Raw genomic sequence first — 20,595 nt, forward strand, 5'->3', positions numbered from 1 at the left:
CTGAGGCTGGAGAAGCGCTTGAACCTGGGAGGAGGAGGTTGCAGTGAGCCGAGATCGTGCCACTGCACTCCAGCCTGGGTGACAGAGCGAGACTCGTCTCAAAACAAAACAAAACAATACCAAAAACAAGTGGGTTTGTTGGGACACCCTGAAGCATCGCTGCTTCCGAAGCCTCATTCTCCAGGGTGCTCCTGCTTAGCCCTCTTCTCCTCCCCTGCCCTGGATCCCCTCCCTGCCTGATGCTCAGAGATGGTGGCTGCCCTGGTACACCCAGCTCTGCACCCTGAAGAATGCTGCTTATTAATCAGCTGACCATGCCTGAGACAAAGGGACTTTTTGAGTCTCGGGGACTCTGGTGTTCCTATCAATTCCTGCTTTTTCTCACTATATAAGGATCCTTGAGGCTGCTGATGGTTGCCTGGGTGGTTGTGGAGGGTTTTTTTTCTGATTGGATTTAAAAGATTTTAAGGGTGCAGGCCTTGCTCGTACTGGTAGGCCACCCAGCCCAGTGTGTATCATGCCCCCACATAAGTCAGATCAGGAAACAGCTGTGGGCATAAAAGGGCAGGACCTGCTGGCCATATCCATGCCCACAGCTGACCCCTCCACAAGGACAGGAAGAGACACAAGGAACCTGTGTTTTCACTGAGCCTGTGAGAAACAGACAGGTCTGTGCCCATAGGAAAGACTCCAGCAGAAGGGAGATTAGTGGGAAAATTGTGATGTTTGCAGGTGCTTTCTTTAGAGCTGTCTTCTACCACCAGGCTCTTTCCTGTGGTTTCAGCCACCGTGGACTGCACTCAGCCCTGCCACCACCGCAACTGCTCCCCCTCTGTCTTCCAACAAAATTATCTCTGTCTCTTGTCGGTCCATGCCCTTGCTGCCCAGAGGGAAAGCAATCTGAAAAAGGGATTCATTCTAAGATGTTAAGGACTAAGAAGAGCTCGAAAGTAATCATCCCTGGTATATTTTCAGTGTAAAAAAGGACCCAGGAAGAATGAAGTTATAAACACAGAGAGTGGGAACACATTTGAGTGGAGGGCTTGTCTCCAATACCTCTCACATCAGACCCCACTGGCTCTGCCTGTATGACCCACCTCCCCTGAAGAGACACTAGCCAGAGGCACTGGAGAGAGGCCACCTTGATAGTCTCCACTGGAAAATCCCAGAAGTTATGAATTTCCTTGGAGGTCCCCTGGCGGTAACTTGGAGGCATGGAAATCTCCCAGACTTTGAGACTGGTCCAGGAATTCCTGTGAGCCAGGAATCTGGTGGCAAAGGGAAAACAAGGCCTGTCTACTTTGACCATCAGAACAGGCCTCCTCCTCCCCACAGCCACCAAAAGTGAAGGTGGAGAGGGGGGGGGTCTGGGTGGCTGGAGTAGAAGCACTGACACTCCCGTCTGCTCAGCCTGGAAGAGGCCATCCAGTGAGGCCTGATGTCCGGCAAGCCTGGGGCTCTTCTCTGACCCTCAACCCACAACTCAGTGGAACAGTTTTCATCCATCAAGGAATATCTTAGGGCCAAGTCATTGCCAGTTCCTTCCCATCTACAAAGCTTAATGGTGCCTGGGGTTAACCTACATTCAGTCTCCCCATCTGCAGAATTGGGAGAGTACTTGGTTATTCTTTCAGTCTCTTGGCAACATTGGGAGAATTTTTTTCAAGTTAGGCCTGAAAGCAGTCTGAAGGGGAGTGAGGACGTGAGAGCAGGTGGGAGTCTCCATGGCTATCTCGTTTTCCTTCCCTGTCCAGCGGAAAAACAAATTCATGAAGAAGATCCCCAAGGACTCAGAAGCCTCCAATGTGCTCGTGGGCGAGGTAGACTTCCTAGACCAGCCATTCATTGCGTTTGTACGCCTCATCCAGTCAGCAATGCTGGGAGGAGTGACAGAGGTGCCTGTCCCCACCAGGTGAGAGCCATTGAAACCTGTCCCCATGCCACCCTCAGGGAGCCAACTGTCCGCAGTCAGCAAGCAGTGCTGTTTATTGTTAGTACTCTTGGAGACACCTCTAAATGTGGAGGTTGCTGGGAAGGGATATCTTCTAACTAGGGAAGAGTTTTAGAGTTTATTAAAAATCATAAAAGAGTAGGTAACAACTGGGAGAGAAGTTGTCAGGTGGGCGTTGGCAGCAAGACAAAGGTGAGGATGCTCAAGGGGGACCCTAAGGGAGGGGAAGAGGAAATGTTCCTCCAAAGCAAATGTGGGGTTCCACAGAGGGAAGTAAAAAAGTAAAAATGGGCTGGGTGCAGTGGCTCATGCCTCTAATCCCAGCATTTTGGGAGGCCAAGGCGGGTGAATTGCTCAAGCCCAAGAATTGGAGGCTAGACTGGGCAGCATGGTGAAACCGTGTATCTACTAAAAATACGAAAAATTAGCTGGGTATGGTGGTGCACGGCCATAGTCCCAGCTACTCAGAAGGCTGAGGTGGGAGGATCACTTGAGCCCACGAGGTGGAGGTTGCAGTAAGCCAAGATTGCGTCACTGCACTCCAGCCTGGATGATAGAGTGAGACTCTATCACAAAAAAAAAAGTTAAGAATGGATATTGTTTGGGCCAAAAAACTCTCTTCACCTGCTTCTATTTTTTCTTCTCACTTTCATGCTCCTCTTCCTTCATCTTTTCTGTCTCCTCCTCCATCTTCTTTGCAGATTTCTGTTTATACTGCTGGGACCTTCTGGGAGAGCAAAATCCTACAATGAAATTGGCCGTGCTATTGCAACCCTCATGGTAGATGATGTAAGTGGTAACCAGAAGCTTGTACTCCTGAATTTTATGCCTCCTGCACCAAGCACTGCACCTTCATTCATTAACTTATCCAGCCAGCACATTGGAGCACCTACTGTGTACCAGGCACTACTCAGGATGCTAAAGATGAAGAGAATCGGGGAATAGTCATTGTCCTTTAGGAGAACCAATCAAGCGTGAGGGACAAATTGATAATTATGAAGCTAACCATATGCTAGCTGCCCAGGGGGTCAAGAAGGGCTTCACAGATGAAGGGGCTTTAAAGCTTAAGAAGGAGCAGGAGGAAGGTAGGCCCAGCACCAGGCTACGAGGCAAGCATTCTAGACAAAGGAAATGAATGGGTCAGGCTCAGAGAAGCTGGATGGAGGTGGTTTGATGTAGGCTCAGTGGAAGAGCTTCAAGGGAAGGGGGTGACACTGGAGAGGTGAGCCAGAGACTACACAAAGCCTGTAAGCAGAGCTGAGTCACACTGTGTCCCCAGAGTGCTGGGGAACCTAGAGGACTTTAACTCTTCCCGTTTGTGCCAAAAATACTGGCGGCACTTGTGACTGCAGCCTTTACCCCGAGATAACTTTTCCCCACAAAATGTCTCACTTTTATTATTATTTTCACATTGCTCCAGTATGTTGATATTAGAAACAAAGACATCATTCTACTTAGAGCATTCTGTTTTTAGTTGTGGTATTTCCATTTACAAAATACAGTAATTCTCAATGACTGAAAATATCAAATCCTAGAAAACTAGCATTCCTACGAGTGATGGTAACATCATTCTCGAACAGTTGTTGGCCTAAGAGTCATTTGATGAATCCACTGTTTCCAAACTAGATGATTCTGATAATTCCAATGATTTTTATGTTAGTTCTGTTTAGAAATAACGCCAAGAACAGTTGTTATATTTCATTTTCACATTGAAAATCAAATTTGCTTTGGCCTCAAAGAGTGTGTTCATGTAAAATTAAATGACCACTGGCAGTGAACTGCACTTTTCTTTTCCTAAATGGGAAGAGGGTTAAACATGAGCATAGTCCCATGGAATCTGCAAGTCAGAAAGCACACTCAGACAGTGTGAACAATGCAGGCTGGGCCTCCAAGGGTGAAAGGCTGGGAGTAAAAATTGGAAGTGAAATATCTGAGCTCTTTGGATTGGGCTCTACAAAGGTTTTCTAATGTGTGTGCTGTGTGAAGAACTGAAACCAGAAAGGTTAAGTAACTCGACCAAAGTCCTGCAAGCAAGAATACGGAGACCTGGCCTTCAGATCCAAGACAGGCTGTCTTCCCCCAGTGCCTGCTGTGTCCTGTTGTACCATATTTTACCAGTGTGCTGTGGTTCCCTCCCAAAAACTGAGAGTGAGTTGGCAGTGGGAGATGTGGTTCAGTGATTTCTTTAAAAACTAGATGTGGTATGCTCCTGGGCACGTCACAAACAGACCTGACCTTTTTTTTCTCCCTCCTCTCTCCTTGCCAGCTCTTCAGTGACGTGGCCTACAAAGCCCGCAATCGGGAAGATCTGATCGCAGGAATTGATGAATTTCTGGATGAGGTCATCGTCCTTCCTCCTGGAGAATGGGACCCAAATATCCGAATTGAACCCCCCAAGAAGGTGCCCTCTGCTGACAAGAGGTGTGTATGAGAATGGGCAATAGGGAGAGAAAAAGGAGGCTTCAACTCTGTTGGTATCATTTTATTTCTCTTTAAAATACATCTAAGGCCCAGCATGGTGGCTCATGCCTGTAATCTCAACATTTTAGGAGGCCAAGGTGAGTGGACTACTTGAGCCCAGGAGTTTGAGACCAGCCTGGGCAACATAGTGAGATCTTGTTTCTGAAAAAAAAAAAAAAAAAAAAAAAATTAGCTGGCATGGTGGCACACACCTGTAGTTCCTGCTACTCTGGAGGCTGAGGTAGGAGGATTGATTGAGCCCAGGAGGTTGAGGCTACAGTGAACTATGATCATGCCACTGTATTCCAGCCTGGGCAACAGCATTTGACCCTATCTCAAAACAATTTTTAAAATAAGTTTAAAAATAACGAGATGGCCAGGCACAGTGGCTCATGCCTGTAGTCCCAGCACTTTGGGAAGCTGAGGCAGGCAGATCATGAGGTCAAGAGTTTGAGACCAGCCTGACCAAAATGGTGAAACCTCATCTCTACTAAAAATACAAAAATTAACCGGGCATGGTGGCATGCGTTTGTAACCCCAGCTACTCAGGAGGCTGAGGCAGGAGAGTCGCTTGAACCCAGGAGGCAGAGGTTGCAGTGAGCCAAGAAGGTGCCACTGCACTCCAGCCTAGGTAACAGAGCGAGACTCCATCTAAAATAAATAAATAAATAAAAATAATAAGCTATATCAGAAACAAATATGGCTAAATGTGAACATTTGTAAAATCTAGGTGACTTGCATGTGGATAGTGTTAGATCATTTTCTTCATTTATGTCTGTCTTCTAAGATATTTCATAATTTTGGTTGGAGAGGTGAGGGGTGCTCTGGGGTCCCCCTCTCCCTCATCCTCCTTCTCTTCCAGGAAATCTGTGTTCTCCCTAGCAGAGCTGGGCCAGATGAATGGCTCTGTGGGAGGAGGTGGTGGAGCTGCTGGAGAAGGCAACGGAGGCGGCGGTGGTGGCGGCGGGGCCGGCGGTGGTGGTGGGGCCGGCGGAACGAACAGCGGGGATGATGGAGAGATGCCAGCCGTGCACGAAATCGGGGAGGAGCTTATCTGGACAGGAAGGTCTCACCCCAGGCCTCATAGTGACCCTGCTGTCTTTTAGACTTCTCTCCTTCTCAGCTGCGCTCTAGGGACCCTTCCCAACCATGGCCTGTAGCGCCCACTCAAGTTACCCCTGCCTTCTTTCCCTCCCAGAGCCCTTGAGCCCCATCATGGATCCCCAAAAAGGTTTGCCTCAGGAGAGGGGAATTTGAGACCCTATACAAGAGAAGAACCCAAACTTTTCTCTTAGACATCCTTTGGTGCCTGTTTCCTGGGTCTGCTGTAACAAAGTACCACAAACTAGCTGGCTTAAAACCACAGAAGGTTACTCTCCCTCAGTTCTGGAGGCCAGGAGTTCCACAGCAGGTGTCAGCAGGACCACCATGCTCCCCGAGGCTCTGGGTGGAATCCTTCCTGGCCTCCTCCTGGCTTCTGGTGGTGGCCAGCAGTTCTTGGTGTTCCTGGATGGCAGCTGCATCACCCCCGGCTCTGCCTCTCCACCACATGGCCTCCTGTGTGTCTCTGTCTTCACACAGCACATTCCTCTTTGTATAAGGACACCAGTCATATTGGATTAGGGCCCACCCTAATGACTTTGTCTTAACTGGATTACATCTGTATAGATGTTACATAGATATTAGGGCCTTAATATAGATCTTTTGGAGGGGACACAATTCAAAAAGTACCTTTTTTAAAAACCTAATTTACCTATTCAGAAACTTTTCTTTTTTTCTTTTTTTAAGAAAATATCTCCTGGCCTGGGTTTTTTTTTCCAGCTTTTGGAGCCACTCAGGTTGATTTAGATTTAGGAAAGGATATGGCCTTGTAAATCTACATGTAAATCATGACTTTGAGAACGAAGTCATGTTTTAAATGCCCTTGACTTTATACCAGCAGCTCTCGACTTTGGCTCTCCTTAGTCCCCCTACCCCAGAGTCCAGGGGATTTGGCAATGTCCAGAGACATTTTTGTTTGTCACAACTGGAGAAGTGAGATGCTACTGGCATCTAGCAGGTAGCTGCTAAACATCCTGCAGTGCATGGGACAGCCCTTACAACAAAGGATTATCCACTCCAAAACAGAACTGTGGTTGAGAAACTCTGCTCCATGCTAAGGACTGCACTGGGGGATATGGGAATAGCAATCCCAGTAAACAATGTCTCCAAATCTAAAATCTCCCACTCAACTGTTCCAGATAGAAAAATCAAAAAAACAAATACCAACCAGTTATAAGGTTTAGAATCTGTTTTTAATGAGTCTGTTATAATCTGGGATGCTTCTGTCACCGAAAGTTAGACACACCTGTATTCACCAAGAGCAGGCACCCTGCAGATGGTCAGGGATGTGAGGAGGACCAACATCTGTGGACCCCAGGACTTCCATTCTCCATGGAATGTTAGGTCTACATTGAGACATATTCCCATCAGACTTTCCCTCTCCAAAACCTGCTGTGTCCATCCTTCCCAGTGTGGGGGGCGCCAACCACAAACTCAGTCCTACAGGAATTCATCCCTGGCCCTAAATGTTCTGGTGGAAAGATCTTTGCCCCATCCACTCCAGTCAAGTTCCTTTCCTCACCCCAGACTCTGCAGGTTCTTGTAAATAGCCCTGCCCCTGCACTGGTGTTAGTGGTGAGAAAGCAGCCCCCGGCCTGTCTTGAACAGGTTCTTCGGTGGCCTGTGTCTGGATATCAAGAGGAAGTTGCCCTGGTTCCCAAGTGACTTCTATGATGGCTTCCACATTCAGTCCATCTCTGCCATCCTATTCATCTACCTCGGCTGTATCACCAATGCGATCACCTTTGGTGGGCTTCTGGGGGATGCTACCGACAATTATCAGGTATGTGTGAGCTGGGGACCTGAGTGTAAAAGTAAGATCTGCCGCCACCTGGTGGCAGCAGGCAGCTTCATCCTGTAATTCCCAAAACCAAGGTTTCATCTACCATCCAGGTTGAGGCCATCACTATTTGTAACCCGTTTAGCTTTCATGTAATAACAATATGACAGTATTAAAAGATCTGAAACTAAATCTCATTACTAAAGACCAAATTTAATAATGCTTTAAGTAGGTCAAACTGTTAAGGGGAATCATCTGCTGTTATTTGATACTCTTCCCACTGATACTAGAGTGAATTTAATCAGACAATTAATGGAGTGCTAATTGTGGCCTTCTCCCTGCACCTTTTAAAAACCAACCTTGAATTCTTAGTTTGGAGTTAAGACATTTTTAGAAGGATGGTAAGCTGTTACTATAGCAACAACTCAGGCCTCCCTGGGGAAAACAGCTCAGCAGAGACACCCGCCAATTTCTTAGGCAAGTGTCTTCTTTGGTGGAGGCCTTCAAAGTAGAGCCATTGGAAAGCTAGGTGCACCAAGGAGAAGACCCATTTGTCTGGTGCCTCCTAGGCATGTCCACATGGCTGCCCCTCAGGATACCCCAATTCACACAGCTGACATTGCATCCATTATCTTCCTTCCTGACCTGCTGTTCCCAGGACTTTCCCAGCATAGCAGATGACACCATGGTTCACCCAACTGTCTACACCCGGAACTAAGCATTATCCTAGCTTCTCCATGTGGCCCTCGCCACATAGCCCTATCTGGCTCTCACACCTCATCTCCCAGCATTCTCTTTCTCAGCATTCCTACTCTACCCACCCATTCTGCATTCTGTTTTCCATCAATCCTGATCATCTTTTGGTTCTTCAAGTACATACTGTCTGTCAGCTCCAGACCTTTTATACGGTATTCCCTTTTTCTGGGACACTGTTTCTTATTGCTTCACTTAACCTTCTTCCCCTGGCCAATTCTCTGCTCATTTTTTGGATCTCAGCTTGTACTTGTCCACTTCTAGGGAGGCCTTCCTGACCACCCGTTTACCCCTACTGCTTGCTCCTGTGACACCCTAGACTTGTCCCAGCTTAGCACACCTCTTGGCAGTGGCTCTCAACAGGGACAATTTTTGCCCCAGGAGACATTTAACAATATCTAGCCAGAGTTTTCATTGTTAAAACTGGGAGGAGGATTGCTACTGGCATCTAATGTGTAGAGGCTGTGGATGCTACTAAACATGTTACAATACACAGGACAGACCTTCACAACAAAGTATCATCTAGTCCAAAATATCAGTTGTGGTGAGATTGAGAAATCCTGCTGTATAGAAATTGCCTGGTTAATTACCCATATCTCCCACTAGAATTAAGGTGTGTTTTCTTGTTCAGTGATGGGTTTCTAATACCTTGCACAATGTCTGGTACATAACGGACACTCAATGGATTTTGAAAGAATGAATGAATGATCTGACCTCTAAAAGCCCCAGACAGATGTTTGGATGAATGAATAATCAGATGGATAAATGGGCTGTCTTCTGGAAGTAGATTGGACACAGAGACAAGCACATCCACTGTTTTCTAGGCCCTGGGTGCCAAAAGGAATTCACATGGGAGCTTTATCCAGATGGAATTAAAGAGAGTGGCACTGGCCATGGTGGCAAGTAGTGGAGGGAGTAGGAGATGGAGAACAGGATTTAGGGAGGAAAGGGCCCAGAATGAAGGATGAACACCGTGGCCTGGGTCCTTGGAGAGATCACTGGGCTGCAGCCTCTGTGGAGAGGCCCCTTCTCCTGCCTGTGCTGAGCCACACATTCCTTGTGTCCCCAGGGAGTGATGGAGAGCTTCCTGGGCACTGCCATGGCTGGCTCATTGTTCTGCCTCTTCTCGGGACAGCCTCTCATCATTCTCAGCAGCACGGGACCCATCCTCATCTTTGAGAAACTCCTCTTCGACTTCAGCAAGTAGGTGTCCCTTGGTCCCCAGTACCTGCTCTCACACTTGCGGTAGTATGCCAAGGCCAGGGTAGGGGAGTAAGCCCAAAGGGGAGGTGGTGGTACAGAGGTGCCAAAGCTGTCTTTAACCATGGGAAGGGCTACCCAGTGACCCTTCCTGACTCCTGCCAGCTACCTGCCTTTAAGACATCTTAGTGCATATTGGCACAGCCCATAGGGACCAACCATGACAAGAGGAGATAATTCACACCACTCAGTTTGTGAGCAGTGACTTGATAGGCAGTGTAGTGTATGAAAAGTCTTGGGTCTCTAGGTCAGAAGGCTACACCCAGACCCTGGCAGCTCCCGTCACTACTCCAGGCTCAGTTACCTCCTCTATAGCATGAGGGTTGGGACTAGACCATTTCCAAGGGCCGCTCAGCCCTGTTCTTCTAAAATTTCGTTTTTCACTCACTCTGGTGTCTGTTACCAACTGTGTGAACACTGAGATGTCTTAGCACTTCCTGCCTCCCCCATAAGATCTTCAAAAATTTTTTTTTACTTATAAACACGACCCCCATGCGATCTCAAAGATAGACAACTGTGTCCTTGTCCCTGTCCCCAGTCTTTCACAGTCCCTGGAAGGGCATCTGTGCCATAGGAGGACAGATAAGCCACTCAGGGGTGGGTCTGAGGAGCCAAGCACAGCCAGGAGGCCTGGCCTGGAGGCCACTCACCTTCCCTCTGTCTTCCAGAGGCAATGGCCTGGACTACATGGAGTTCCGCCTCTGGATTGGCCTACACTCAGCTGTCCAGTGCCTTATCCTAGTGGCCACAGATGCCAGCTTTATCATCAAATATATCACCCGCTTCACTGAGGAGGGCTTCTCCACCCTCATCAGCTTCATCTTTATCTATGATGCCATCAAGAAGATGATCGGTGCCTTCAAGTACTATCCCATCAATGTGGACTTCAAGCCAAACTTTATCACCACCTACAAGTGCGAGTGTGTCGCGCCTGACACAGGTGACCGGTAACCCCAGACATGCCATAGGCCCTCACCTACCCCCCTCAACCCTGGTCCCCTGACCCTTTACCACAGCTCTCTACTCCTACTGCAGAGGAGGGGCTGTTCAGCCAAAGGCTTGCTGTTCCAAGGGAGAAAATACAGGGTTTTGAACCCAGTTTTTCAAAGGAACCAAGGGGATAGTAGCTCTAATAAGAGTCACAGGGTTATCATCATGAGGGTACAGGTATACCCCAAGAAGGTGTAAGGCATGCTTTGTCTCGGTGTGGGGTAATGTAGAGGCCACACCTCTGAGGAGTTCCTGCTGCCCAAGGGTTCCTACTCCAGGCCAGGGGTAGACCTGATGATGACTGAAGTTCCTCCCAGCTCCATCAAGTCATGATATGATGAGCTGTCCCCAACACATGCTGCCCATGTGGTCACATACCTTGTAAGGTGAGACCACACCTGAGGGATGGACATCCACACAGATGGGAACATGTCCAGAGTGGAGGCTCTGCCAACCATGCCATCTGAGAACAGCTGCATAACCGGGGCTTATTCAGCCTCTTAGGGACATGAGAGTTATGAGAGAACTGTCATGTCACAGACGGGCTGTGTTCACCCTCTGAAACCACAGGATGTAGAGCAGAATGAGGAACAGAGAGCAGAAGCTCCAGGGAGCCAGATACTGACTGAATTTAAGAAAGAACCTACAGTGGTGGGAGTTACCACCATGGGATCTCTCGGCCCCTTTGGGTGGTAGATTACCTGGACACTGTCTGGATGTCCATCTGCCAAGGATATTGTAAAAATGATTCTTGTACAGGTGGAGTCAACCCGATAACACCCAGTGCCACACCTGTGGAGTTACTTTCTGGCCAAAAACCTGTCCTCCATAATAAGGCTTCCCATAGAGTCTGAGCCTCCTTCATAGTCATGATCATGCACCTAAGAGCCTTCAGTGGCATGTGCCCAGAGTGCCCAGGGTGCTGCAGAGCAGGAGCAGGAGGTCTATGCACACATCTCCAAGCACCAAGGCTGGACTCACAGAGAGCAAACTGAGGTTCAGAGACCACCCAAGGTCATGCCAAGCCTCCATTTCCCTGGCTGTAAAAGAGGGCTTTCAATGCAGGCCCTGCTGGTCTCCTGGGATTCCTGTGGGGTTTCCAAATCTATACCCCAATTGAGTTGAAGGAAATAAGTGGATAGTGGGTTGTTCAGCCCCTTACTACATTACTGTGAGTAAAAAGAAAATCATAAGTCAATCAAAAATATTTGCTGCACAATTATTGTGTACCCTACTTTAGGCCTTGTGGAAGATAATGATGTCCTGCCTTCCGGGAGCTTAGTGTTGATTATACCCTCTTCCCTCTGTGACTGCATTGATTTTGTAAAGGAGTCCAGACTTCTTTTTTCTTTCTTTTTTCTTGTCATAATTTTAAGTTAATCCACTAAAATCTAATAACAGGTGAAGCTACCCTTCATCCTGAGCCAAGGCATATTGCTTCCCCAGAGGGGATCCTACCTGCAGGCAGGCCCTTTAGATTCTACCCTGGAACAAATCCTGCCTCTGTGGGGAAGCCGCATCAGGACCTTCCCATGTGCTTGTATCTTCTATACTATAGATTCGGTGTTGCATTGACATACATTTTACACAAATATAGCTTCTAGAAGCACACATCCTTGATCTCTTTTAGAAATGATCCAAATTCTAGGGTTATATAAGGTATAAGGAGCTTTGACCTTTTTTTTTTTTTTTTTTTTTTTTTTTTTTTGAGATGGAGTCTCTCTCGTGTTGCCCAGTCTGGAGTGCAATGGCACAATCTCGGCTCACTGCAACCTTTGCCTCCAGGGTTCAAGCGGTTCTCCTGCCTCAGCCTCCTGAGTAGCTGGGACTACAGGCATGCACCACCATGCCAGGCTAATTTTTTTTTTTGTACTTTTAGTAGAGATGGGGTTTCACCATGTTGGCCAGGTTGGCCTCAAACTCCTGACATCAGGTGATCCACTCACCTCGCCTCCCAAAGTGCTGGGATTACAGGCGTGAGCCACTGGGCCTGGCCGCTTTGGCCATTCTGAGAATCATCTATCCATAAGAAAAATCAAACCCGGGATGCTCTAGGAACAAGGGCCATAAGAGTGTATAAGGTACATTATGAGTGACATAATGAAGCCAACTGTTCCCAAATATCTTCCTCTCTGCCTTTGCCCAGGTACCTGATGTTACCTCATTCTTTGGGGTCATGCTGGTGTCATGGTTCTCAAAATGTCCCTGGACCAGCAGCATCAGGGAACTTTCTAGAAATGCAAATTATTCACTTCCTGCCCCAGACATGCTGATCAGAAACTCTGGCTGGGCATAGTGGTGCACAACTGTAGTCCCAGCTAATCAGGAGGCTGAGACAGGAGGATTGCTTGAACCCAGGAGTTTGACACCAGCCTGGACAATATAGCCAGACCCTGTCTCTGTTTCAGAGAGAGAGAGAGAGAGAGAGAGAGAGCGAGAGAGAGAGAGGAAGGGGAGGAAGGGAAGAAGGGAGGAAAAAGAAACTCTGGAGTAGGATCCAACTAGACATACATTAAGTCTTCCAATTGATTCTGACGCACTCTCGAGTTTGAGAGCTGTTGCTCTATTGAACTATCAGTAATAATGGGGTGTTATTGGCCACTAAACCCCAATAAGATTAAATTTCAGTTTCTTCACAGGACTGGGATAAGTTAGTTTTGATTAAGATAATATGGAAAGGAAAATTCTATACATTTAGGAGACTGGGACGAGGGGGATGAACTGTGGAGGGTTTCTTTCCCGGTCTACAGGCCACCTACTTAGTAATGAGCCCATATTCCTAGTTTTACTGAGAAGCCCAGTCTTACAATGGTATACTCTCACTCTTTGTCACTCTTCATCAGAAAAGCTTGTTTGGGGTACTCTCTTTGTATTTGCTTTTGCTTCCATTGTAATTTATTTGTATTCTGTTTATGAATGCTGCACACACTGATTGGCTGCTTTCAATCCCAAGTGAGTACCACTTTGTAAACACTAGAATTTAAAAATGTTTGATATTTGGACCCCTTCTGAAATTTTCCATGTTATATTTCTTTCATCTTCATCTCAACTGACTTTCAGATAAACCCTACAAAGTTTTCAGTGTAAAAGAATTGATAAGCATAAGCAGAAGACATCAAAGGTGGTCTGAAGACATTGGGTAGTGAAAAAGAAATCTGAACTCCCCAGGCTCAAGCATCAGCCAGGAGTTCCCTAGCGTTTGAGCGAGAAGCCCTGAGTCAGCCTTCCTGCCCAGCTTCTCTGTCTCTGTCATTAATTGTACATCATGTTCTTTTGGTCACTGATGTTGAGGAAAGGCAGTAGATGACCCCAGTTTCTAATAAACGAAGCCTTCCTCAGAACAATCCTAACAAACCTCTGGGTTTGTAGAGCTTCTAGGAATATTCTGTCCTGGGTCAAATCAAAATTCCTTAGCCACTCAGCATCAGCTGGCCTGGAGTGAGCAACATAGCTGGGCCCTGTGGTCGTATCAGCCCTGTGGACAGCTTGTTGGAGGTTGGGAGAAGCCCCAAGACATACCCTTCTTCTTTCTGGGTTTCTAACCAACTGTGGACAGCCAGCAGGAGCTATGTCAGGCTTACACTGCATTTCAACATATTGCCAGCAAGTTGGCTGGTGGGCCCGCTCCCTCTCTCCCCAGACCTGCTGCCGAGGGACTACTTGGTCTGCCTTCACTGGAGGAGGACGGTGAGGCAGGCCTGGCCTTTGCCTCCAACCTTGCAGTTCAGGAGGAAGAGAGAGGGCAGTAGGCCTCCAAAGCCTGGCTTCCTGTGGGTGGCCACATCCCTGTGGAGCCTGGCCCTGTGAATGAGGAGCAGGGGAGGCAGGACAGACCACAGAAGCGGGGAGCAGAAGGGTCCACATGGAAAGGAGAGATGAGTGACTGGGATTCCTTGAAACTCTCCCTGTAGACCCTTATGTGATTCACATACAATTAGGAACACTGAGGCCAGGGTAGGGAAGTACCCAGCAAGGGATGCAGAGACACCCGCTGAGAGCAGCACATTTGGGTTCCTGATTCTGCTTCAGGGCCTGGACCTTGGTTTAACTTTCCTCAACTTGCATTTGGCAGATTAGAAAAGATAATCTCAAAGCAGCAAGTTCTGTCAGGACTAGCTGACCTTTAAGAAAAAGCACATATGGGCCGGGCATAGTGGCTCATGCCTGTAATCCCAGCACTTTGGGAGGCTGAGGTGGGCAGATTACTTGAGGTCAGGAATTCAAGACCAGCTTGCCCAACATGGTGAAACCCTGTCTCTACTAAAAATATAAAAAATTAACCGGGCGCAGTGGCGCGTGCCTATAGTCCCAGCTACTCAGGAGGCTGAGGCATGAGAATCGCTTGAACCTGGAGGTGGAGGTTGCAGTGAGCCAAGATCACACCACTGCACTCTAGCCAAGATGAGAGAGCAAGATTCTATAGCAAAAAAATAAAATAAAATAAAAGGAGGGCTGGAAGAGAAGGGATGTATCTGTGGAGGTGAACAGGTCAGGAAAGTTCACTCTGTAGAGCTTGGAAGTTTATAGGCTCTGGACCAGCCTTCCTGGGATGGGATCATGGCTCCAAGCATGAGCTGTGTGACCTTGGGTGAATTACATAACCTCTCTGGGCCTCAGTTACCTCATCTGTAAAGTGGGTATATTTGGTGAAGATTTGGGAATTAAATACATGAATATATGTAAGGGCTTAGCATAGGGCATGGCATAGAATAAATTCTTTGAACGTTTTTAAGTCTAACAGCCCAGTGGCCAGTAAGGATTCACAGGCACATTATCCGCCAGCTTGTCTTAGTACTTTGTTGTGACCCCAGATTCCCCGTTTCAATTTTTAAAACGAGCTATCGTCGTCAGGCAGGTGCTGTCCTGGCCTAGCTGGTCTGTCAGAGTTGTGGCCTAGGCTCTGTCCCACCAGGCCTTCCCTAACTGTGGCAAAGTCAGGAAGGTGGAGAGGGAGCTGCCCTCACAATGGAAGCCAAGCCTTGGCTCTGAGGAACTGGAGGGAGATGGTTAGGGGTTGGGAATGCAGCTCCTGGCCCCACCGCTACTGACCCTGCCCCGTGTCATGTGCTCATCCACAGTGAATACAACCGTGTTCAATGCTTCAGCCCCCCTGGCACCAGACACCAACGCTTCTCTGGTAAGTCGTTTCCTCTTATGTCAGACATCTGAGTACTTTTGTTTGTAGGAGGAGTGAGAAAACATTTTGGAAATGAGACCAGCTGTGGCCATCCAGACTTGCAGAGGTCAACTCCAGCCATACATCAGGGTCACCTGCAGAACTTTGTAAATGCACACTTTTTTTTTTAAGGTATACACTGTAAACATCCCACTTAAAAACATGCCTCATTCTCTTAACTCCATGTTTTATGGGGGGGTTTTTTTTTGGCTTTTTTTTTTTTTTTGAGAGGGAGTCTCGCTCTGTCACCCGGGCTGGAGTGTAGTGGCACAATCTTGGCTCACTGCAACCTCCACCTCCCAGGGTAGAGACAGGGTTTCACCATGTTGGCCAGGCTGGTTTCGAGATGGGGTATCACCATGTTGCCCTGGTTGGTCTCGAACTCCTGGGCTCAAGTGATCAGCCTTCCTTGGCTTCCCAAAGTGCTGGGATTACAGAAGAGGACCACTGTGCCCAGCCCCATGTGTATTAATAATATGATACGAGCTGGGTGTAGTGGCACACGCCTATAATCCCAGCTACCTGAGAGGCTGAGGCACAAGAATTGCTTCACCCCAGGAGGCGGAGATTGCAGTGAGCCAAGATGATGCTACTGCACTCCAGCCTGGGTGACAGAGTGAGACCCTGTCTCAGAAATAATAATAATAATAATAATATGACACACACACAAAGGAAGGGGAGATACAGGTGAAGAACGGTAAATAGGACTGCACAAAGCTTTAAGCAAAGTCTCCCATTCATCTTTCTGCCTTCTTCCTTCTCTTTCTCCCTAGGACCCCTAATTCCCAACAGTGCCACTCTCCAGCCCCAGAGAATTTATTAGTGTTCCTTCCTCAATGAATCGAATGGGTCCTTTGCACAACCTTAGTCTCTGGGGCCTAAGGTATGGTCTACCTTTTCTTTTCTTTCTTTTTTTTTTTTTTTTTTCGAGACGGAGTTTTGCTCTTGTTGCCCAGGCTGGAGTGCAATGGCGCGATCTCAGCTCACCGCAACCTCCGCCTCCTGGGTTCAGGCAATTCTCCTGCTTCAGCCTCCCGAGTAGCTGGGATTACAGGCACGCGCCACCATGCTCAGCTAATTTTTTGTATTTTTAGTAGAGACGGGGTTTCACCATGTTGACCAGGATGGTCTCGATCTCTTGACCTCATGATCCACCCACCTCGGCCTCCCAAAGTGCTGGGATTACAGGCGTGAGCCATCACGCCCGGCCTTGGTCTACCTTTTCAATAATGACAGTAGTCTTCAGGAGCCAGCATCCCAGCCATAGTGGCTTAATGACAGGAAGTTCAATTCTAGATGAAGGTAGCACCTGGTAGGACTTGGGGGACATTTGTGAGCTTTTACTCTCCCAAAGATTGCTTCTTAAGTTATTCCTGCCTAGGCAGTTGACTGCTCTGCCTACACACATCCCAGTTGGCAATTTAACTTAATATTTTTCAAAGAGCAGAGGTTTTTGCCCTGGCTGGAATGTAGTGGAATGATTATATTATCACTGCAGCCTCAAATTCCTGAGCTCAAGTGATCTTCCTGCCTCAGCCTCCATAGTAGCTGGGACTACAGGCATCAGCCACCATGCCCAGCTAATTTTTAAATTTTTTGTGAGGACAGGATCTCACTGTGTTGCCCAGGCTGGCCAAATATCTATTTTCAGAGAGAAAGAACAGAATCAGTCAGTGCCTATTTCTGAATCCCTATTATATGCAAGGTGCCGTGTGCACTGAAGGCTAAAAAAGACATCTGAGAAACCAACATGGTCCCTGTCCTCAAATTTGTTTTTAATATATTTGTGAAGAAGAACCTGAAAAGTTATAGGACAGCATAAGGAGAATGCACCGTGCATTAAATATAGGCCAAATGTGTACTTCAATCTTGAAGGCAGGAAAGAAGGCTGCTGGAGAAGCCAAGGAAACCCTCAAAGAGGAAGTAGAATGCAATCTAGTCTTCAAGGTTGGGGAAAAGTTGGCTCAGCAGAGAGAAGCACATTCCAGACTGAAGGAATAGCATAGGCAGAAGGGCAAGAGAGGAAAACACAAAACCTGTGCAGAGCCTAGTGGGTGGGCTAAGCCAGCTAAGACGGGGTGAAGGTGGGGCTCAGACAGGGAACCACAAGAGACAAGCTGGGAAAGGGATGTGGGGCCAGACCAGGGAGGGCAGCAGAGGAATGCTACCCTGGAGGGAACATTTTAAGTTGTTTTGGTGATTGAGGGATGCATCTAACACTCAGTAGACAGGGCCCAGAATGTAAGACAGTCCTATATGGAACAGGTGTGTGCCATGAGGAGCAGTTTCTGACTTCCTTACTTCTATCAGCTATCTATTGCTGCGTAACAACCATCCTCAAATTTAGTGGGCAAAAGCAGCAGCAGTTGTAATTATAATCCTCATGACTCTGTAGGTTGGCTGGCTGTTCCTTTTTTCTATTTTTTCTTTTTGAGACAGAGTCTCACCATCACCCAGGCTGGAGTACAGTGGTGCGATATCGGCTCACTGCAACCTCCTCCTCCTAGGTTCAAGCAATTCTCCTGCCTCAACTTCCCAAGTATCTGGGATTACAGGCACATGCCATTGGACCCAGCTAATTTTTGTATTTTTGTAGACACAGGGTTTCACCATGTTGGCCAGGCTGGTCTCAAACTCCTGACCTCAAGTGATATCCCCACCTCAGCCTCCCAAAATGCTGAGATTGCTGATGTGAGCCAACACACCTGGCCAGTCTTAGGAATATATATATATATATATATATATATATATATATATATATGTATATATAATTTATATATAAAAATTCACTGTTGTGTATGCCCTGGATTTTAGGCATCTGGGACACAAGGTAGGGACTGGCTGAAATGACTCAAGAGGGGCATGAAAAAGGAATGTGAGCCCTCCTATGTGAAAGGGTGTGACAGAGGGGTTGGATGGGAGAGAATAAAGATAAGACACTCCAGGAAGGAGGCGTGACAGGACCTGTGGTTGGTTGATGGGAGCCAGGCCTGCTGAGGAGGAAGGCATCCTCTCTCTGTCCTTTTCCTCCTTGCTAGCACGGCAGTACATCTTAGAACACAATGAAGAAACACATATGAGCTCCTAGTCTTCCCAGGGAGCTTGTCATTCCTTGAATCAGCTGGTCCCCAGGAACATCACTCTGTTGCTGAGGTCACCATCGTGGACAGGAGGGCTGGGGTCCCTCAGAGGGTGGGAAAGTATGCCAGCTGCTTGGGAACTGCAGGGGGAAGGACACAGCTGACCCATTCTCTCCTGTGCTTGGTCTCCAAGTACAACCCCCTTAACCTCACAGCGCTGGACTGGTCCCTACTGAGCAAGAAAGAGTGTCTGAGCTATGGCGGGCGCCTGCTTGGGAACTCCTGCAAGTTCATCCCAGACCTGGCACTCATGTCCTTCATCCTTTTCTTTGGGACATACTCCATGACCCTGACCCTGAAGAAGTTCAAATTCAGCCGCTATTTTCCTACTAAGGTAAGCTCATCCTGCTGTTAGGAGGGGACCTGCAGTCAGACCACTGCTGAGTTCCCCAGAGAGGGTTCTGGTCCACTGTCAGGATGGACTCCACATGAGCACTGGCTCACTGGGGTTTTTCAAGTTAAGTCAGAAAGAACTGGGTTCCCTTGTTGGCCAGTCCCCTTGACAACACTTGGTATCGTCAGGCTTTTATCTTTAGTCTTTTTGTGTAGTAGTATCTCGGTTTTTTGTTTTTTGTTTTTTTAATTTTTCACTTTCCTGATGATTAATGAAAGTGAAAACACAGCTATTCCTGTACTTATTGACCATATGGCCAGCTGACTTTCTTTTTGGAAGTACCTATTGAAATCTCTTGCACATTTTCTTTTTTTTTTTTTAGATGGAGTCTCACTCTGTCTCCCAGGCTGGAGTGCAGTGATGCGATCTCAGCTCACTGCAACCTCTGTCTCCCAGGTTCAAGTGATTCTCCTGCCTCAGCCTCCCGAGTAGCTGGGGTGACAGGCACCTGCCACTATGCCCGGCTAATTTTTGTATTTTTAGTAGAGATAGGGTTTCACTATGTTGGCAAGGCTGGCCTCGAACTCTTGACCTCAAGCGATCTGCCTGCCTTGGCCTCCCAAAGTGCTGGGATTACAAGCATGAGCCACCGCACCTGGCTCTTGCATATTTTCTATTAGGTTGTCTGCCTTTCTGATTTGCAGGAGTTCTTTATATCTTTTTGGGTAGAAATGTTTTTGTGACTACATGGGTTATGAAATCTTCTCCCACTCTGTGACTGTTTTTCTCTTTTTACATCCTTAATAGTATCTTTTGATTAACAGAAATTCTTAGTTTTATTGTAATTGAATATATGAAACTTTCCTCAAGGAAAATATTGGGCAGAAGATATTCTTGTATGTTACCTTCTAAAAGCTTCATTGTTTTTCCTTTCATGTTAGATCTACAATCCATCAGAACTGATTTTGATGTAGACTGTGAGATACTGTTTCTTTGTGATTTTATATAAATAGTCAATTGTTCCATCATTTTTTAAAGACCATTCTTTCTCCATTGCTTTTGCAATACTTCCTATACTATATATAAAATATTCCTATATGTCAGGGTCTGTTTCTGGGTTCTTTATTCTGTTTTACCAGTTTATTTATATATCAGTATCACAGTCTTAATTTCTGTAGCTTGTAACTCTTTATATGGTTGTCTCCCAAACTTTCTCTTTGTCCTTTTTTTTTTTTTTTTTTTTTTGAGACGGAGTTTCGCTCTTGTTACCCAGGCTGGAGTGCAATGGCGCAATCTCGGCTCACCGCAATCTCCGCCTCCTGGGTTCAGGCAATTCTCCTGCCTCAGCCTCCTGAGTAGCTGGGATTACAGGCACGCGCCACCATGCCCAGCTAATTTTTTGTATTTTTAGTAGAGACGGGGTTTCACCATGTCGACCAGGATGGTCTCGATCTCTTGACCTCGTGATCCACCCGCCTCGGCCTCCCAAAGTGCTGGGATTACAGGCTTGAGCCACCGCGCCCGGCTCTTTGTCCTTTTTATGTAATATTTTCTTGGCCGTTTCCATTTCCACATGAATTTTAGAATCATCTTAAATTTCACCAAAATAAAAACTTGTTGGAATTTTGATGGGATTATCTTGACTCTGTA

The 20,595-nt window shown here is 47.2% G+C and overlaps 1 protein-coding gene across 4 annotated transcripts in view; it reads left to right on the forward strand.

The window, feature by feature from the left end:
* SLC4A5 (solute carrier family 4 member 5) overlaps window positions 1-20,595 on the forward strand; it is a 153,414-nt gene that overhangs the window by 106,093 nt on the left and 26,726 nt on the right. For all 4 annotated transcript variants that reach the window (XM_039479158.2, XM_039479159.2, XM_039479167.2 and 1 more), the window contains 9 exons: window positions 1,755-1,912; window positions 2,653-2,740; window positions 4,218-4,372; window positions 5,274-5,477; window positions 7,121-7,295; window positions 9,115-9,248; window positions 9,974-10,245; window positions 15,374-15,432; window positions 18,745-18,945. In XM_039479158.2, coding sequence (XP_039335092.2) covers window positions 1,755-1,912; window positions 2,653-2,740; window positions 4,218-4,372; window positions 5,274-5,477; window positions 7,121-7,295; window positions 9,115-9,248; window positions 9,974-10,245; window positions 15,374-15,432; window positions 18,745-18,945 — 1,446 coding nt within the window. The remainder of the gene's footprint in view (window positions 1-1,754; window positions 1,913-2,652; window positions 2,741-4,217; window positions 4,373-5,273; window positions 5,478-7,120; window positions 7,296-9,114; window positions 9,249-9,973; window positions 10,246-15,373; window positions 15,433-18,744; window positions 18,946-20,595) is intronic.

This window comes from Saimiri boliviensis, chromosome 1 (genome assembly GCF_048565385.1).
Source record: "Saimiri boliviensis isolate mSaiBol1 chromosome 1, mSaiBol1.pri, whole genome shotgun sequence".
Classification (NCBI taxonomy): domain Eukaryota; kingdom Metazoa; phylum Chordata; class Mammalia; order Primates; family Cebidae; genus Saimiri; species Saimiri boliviensis.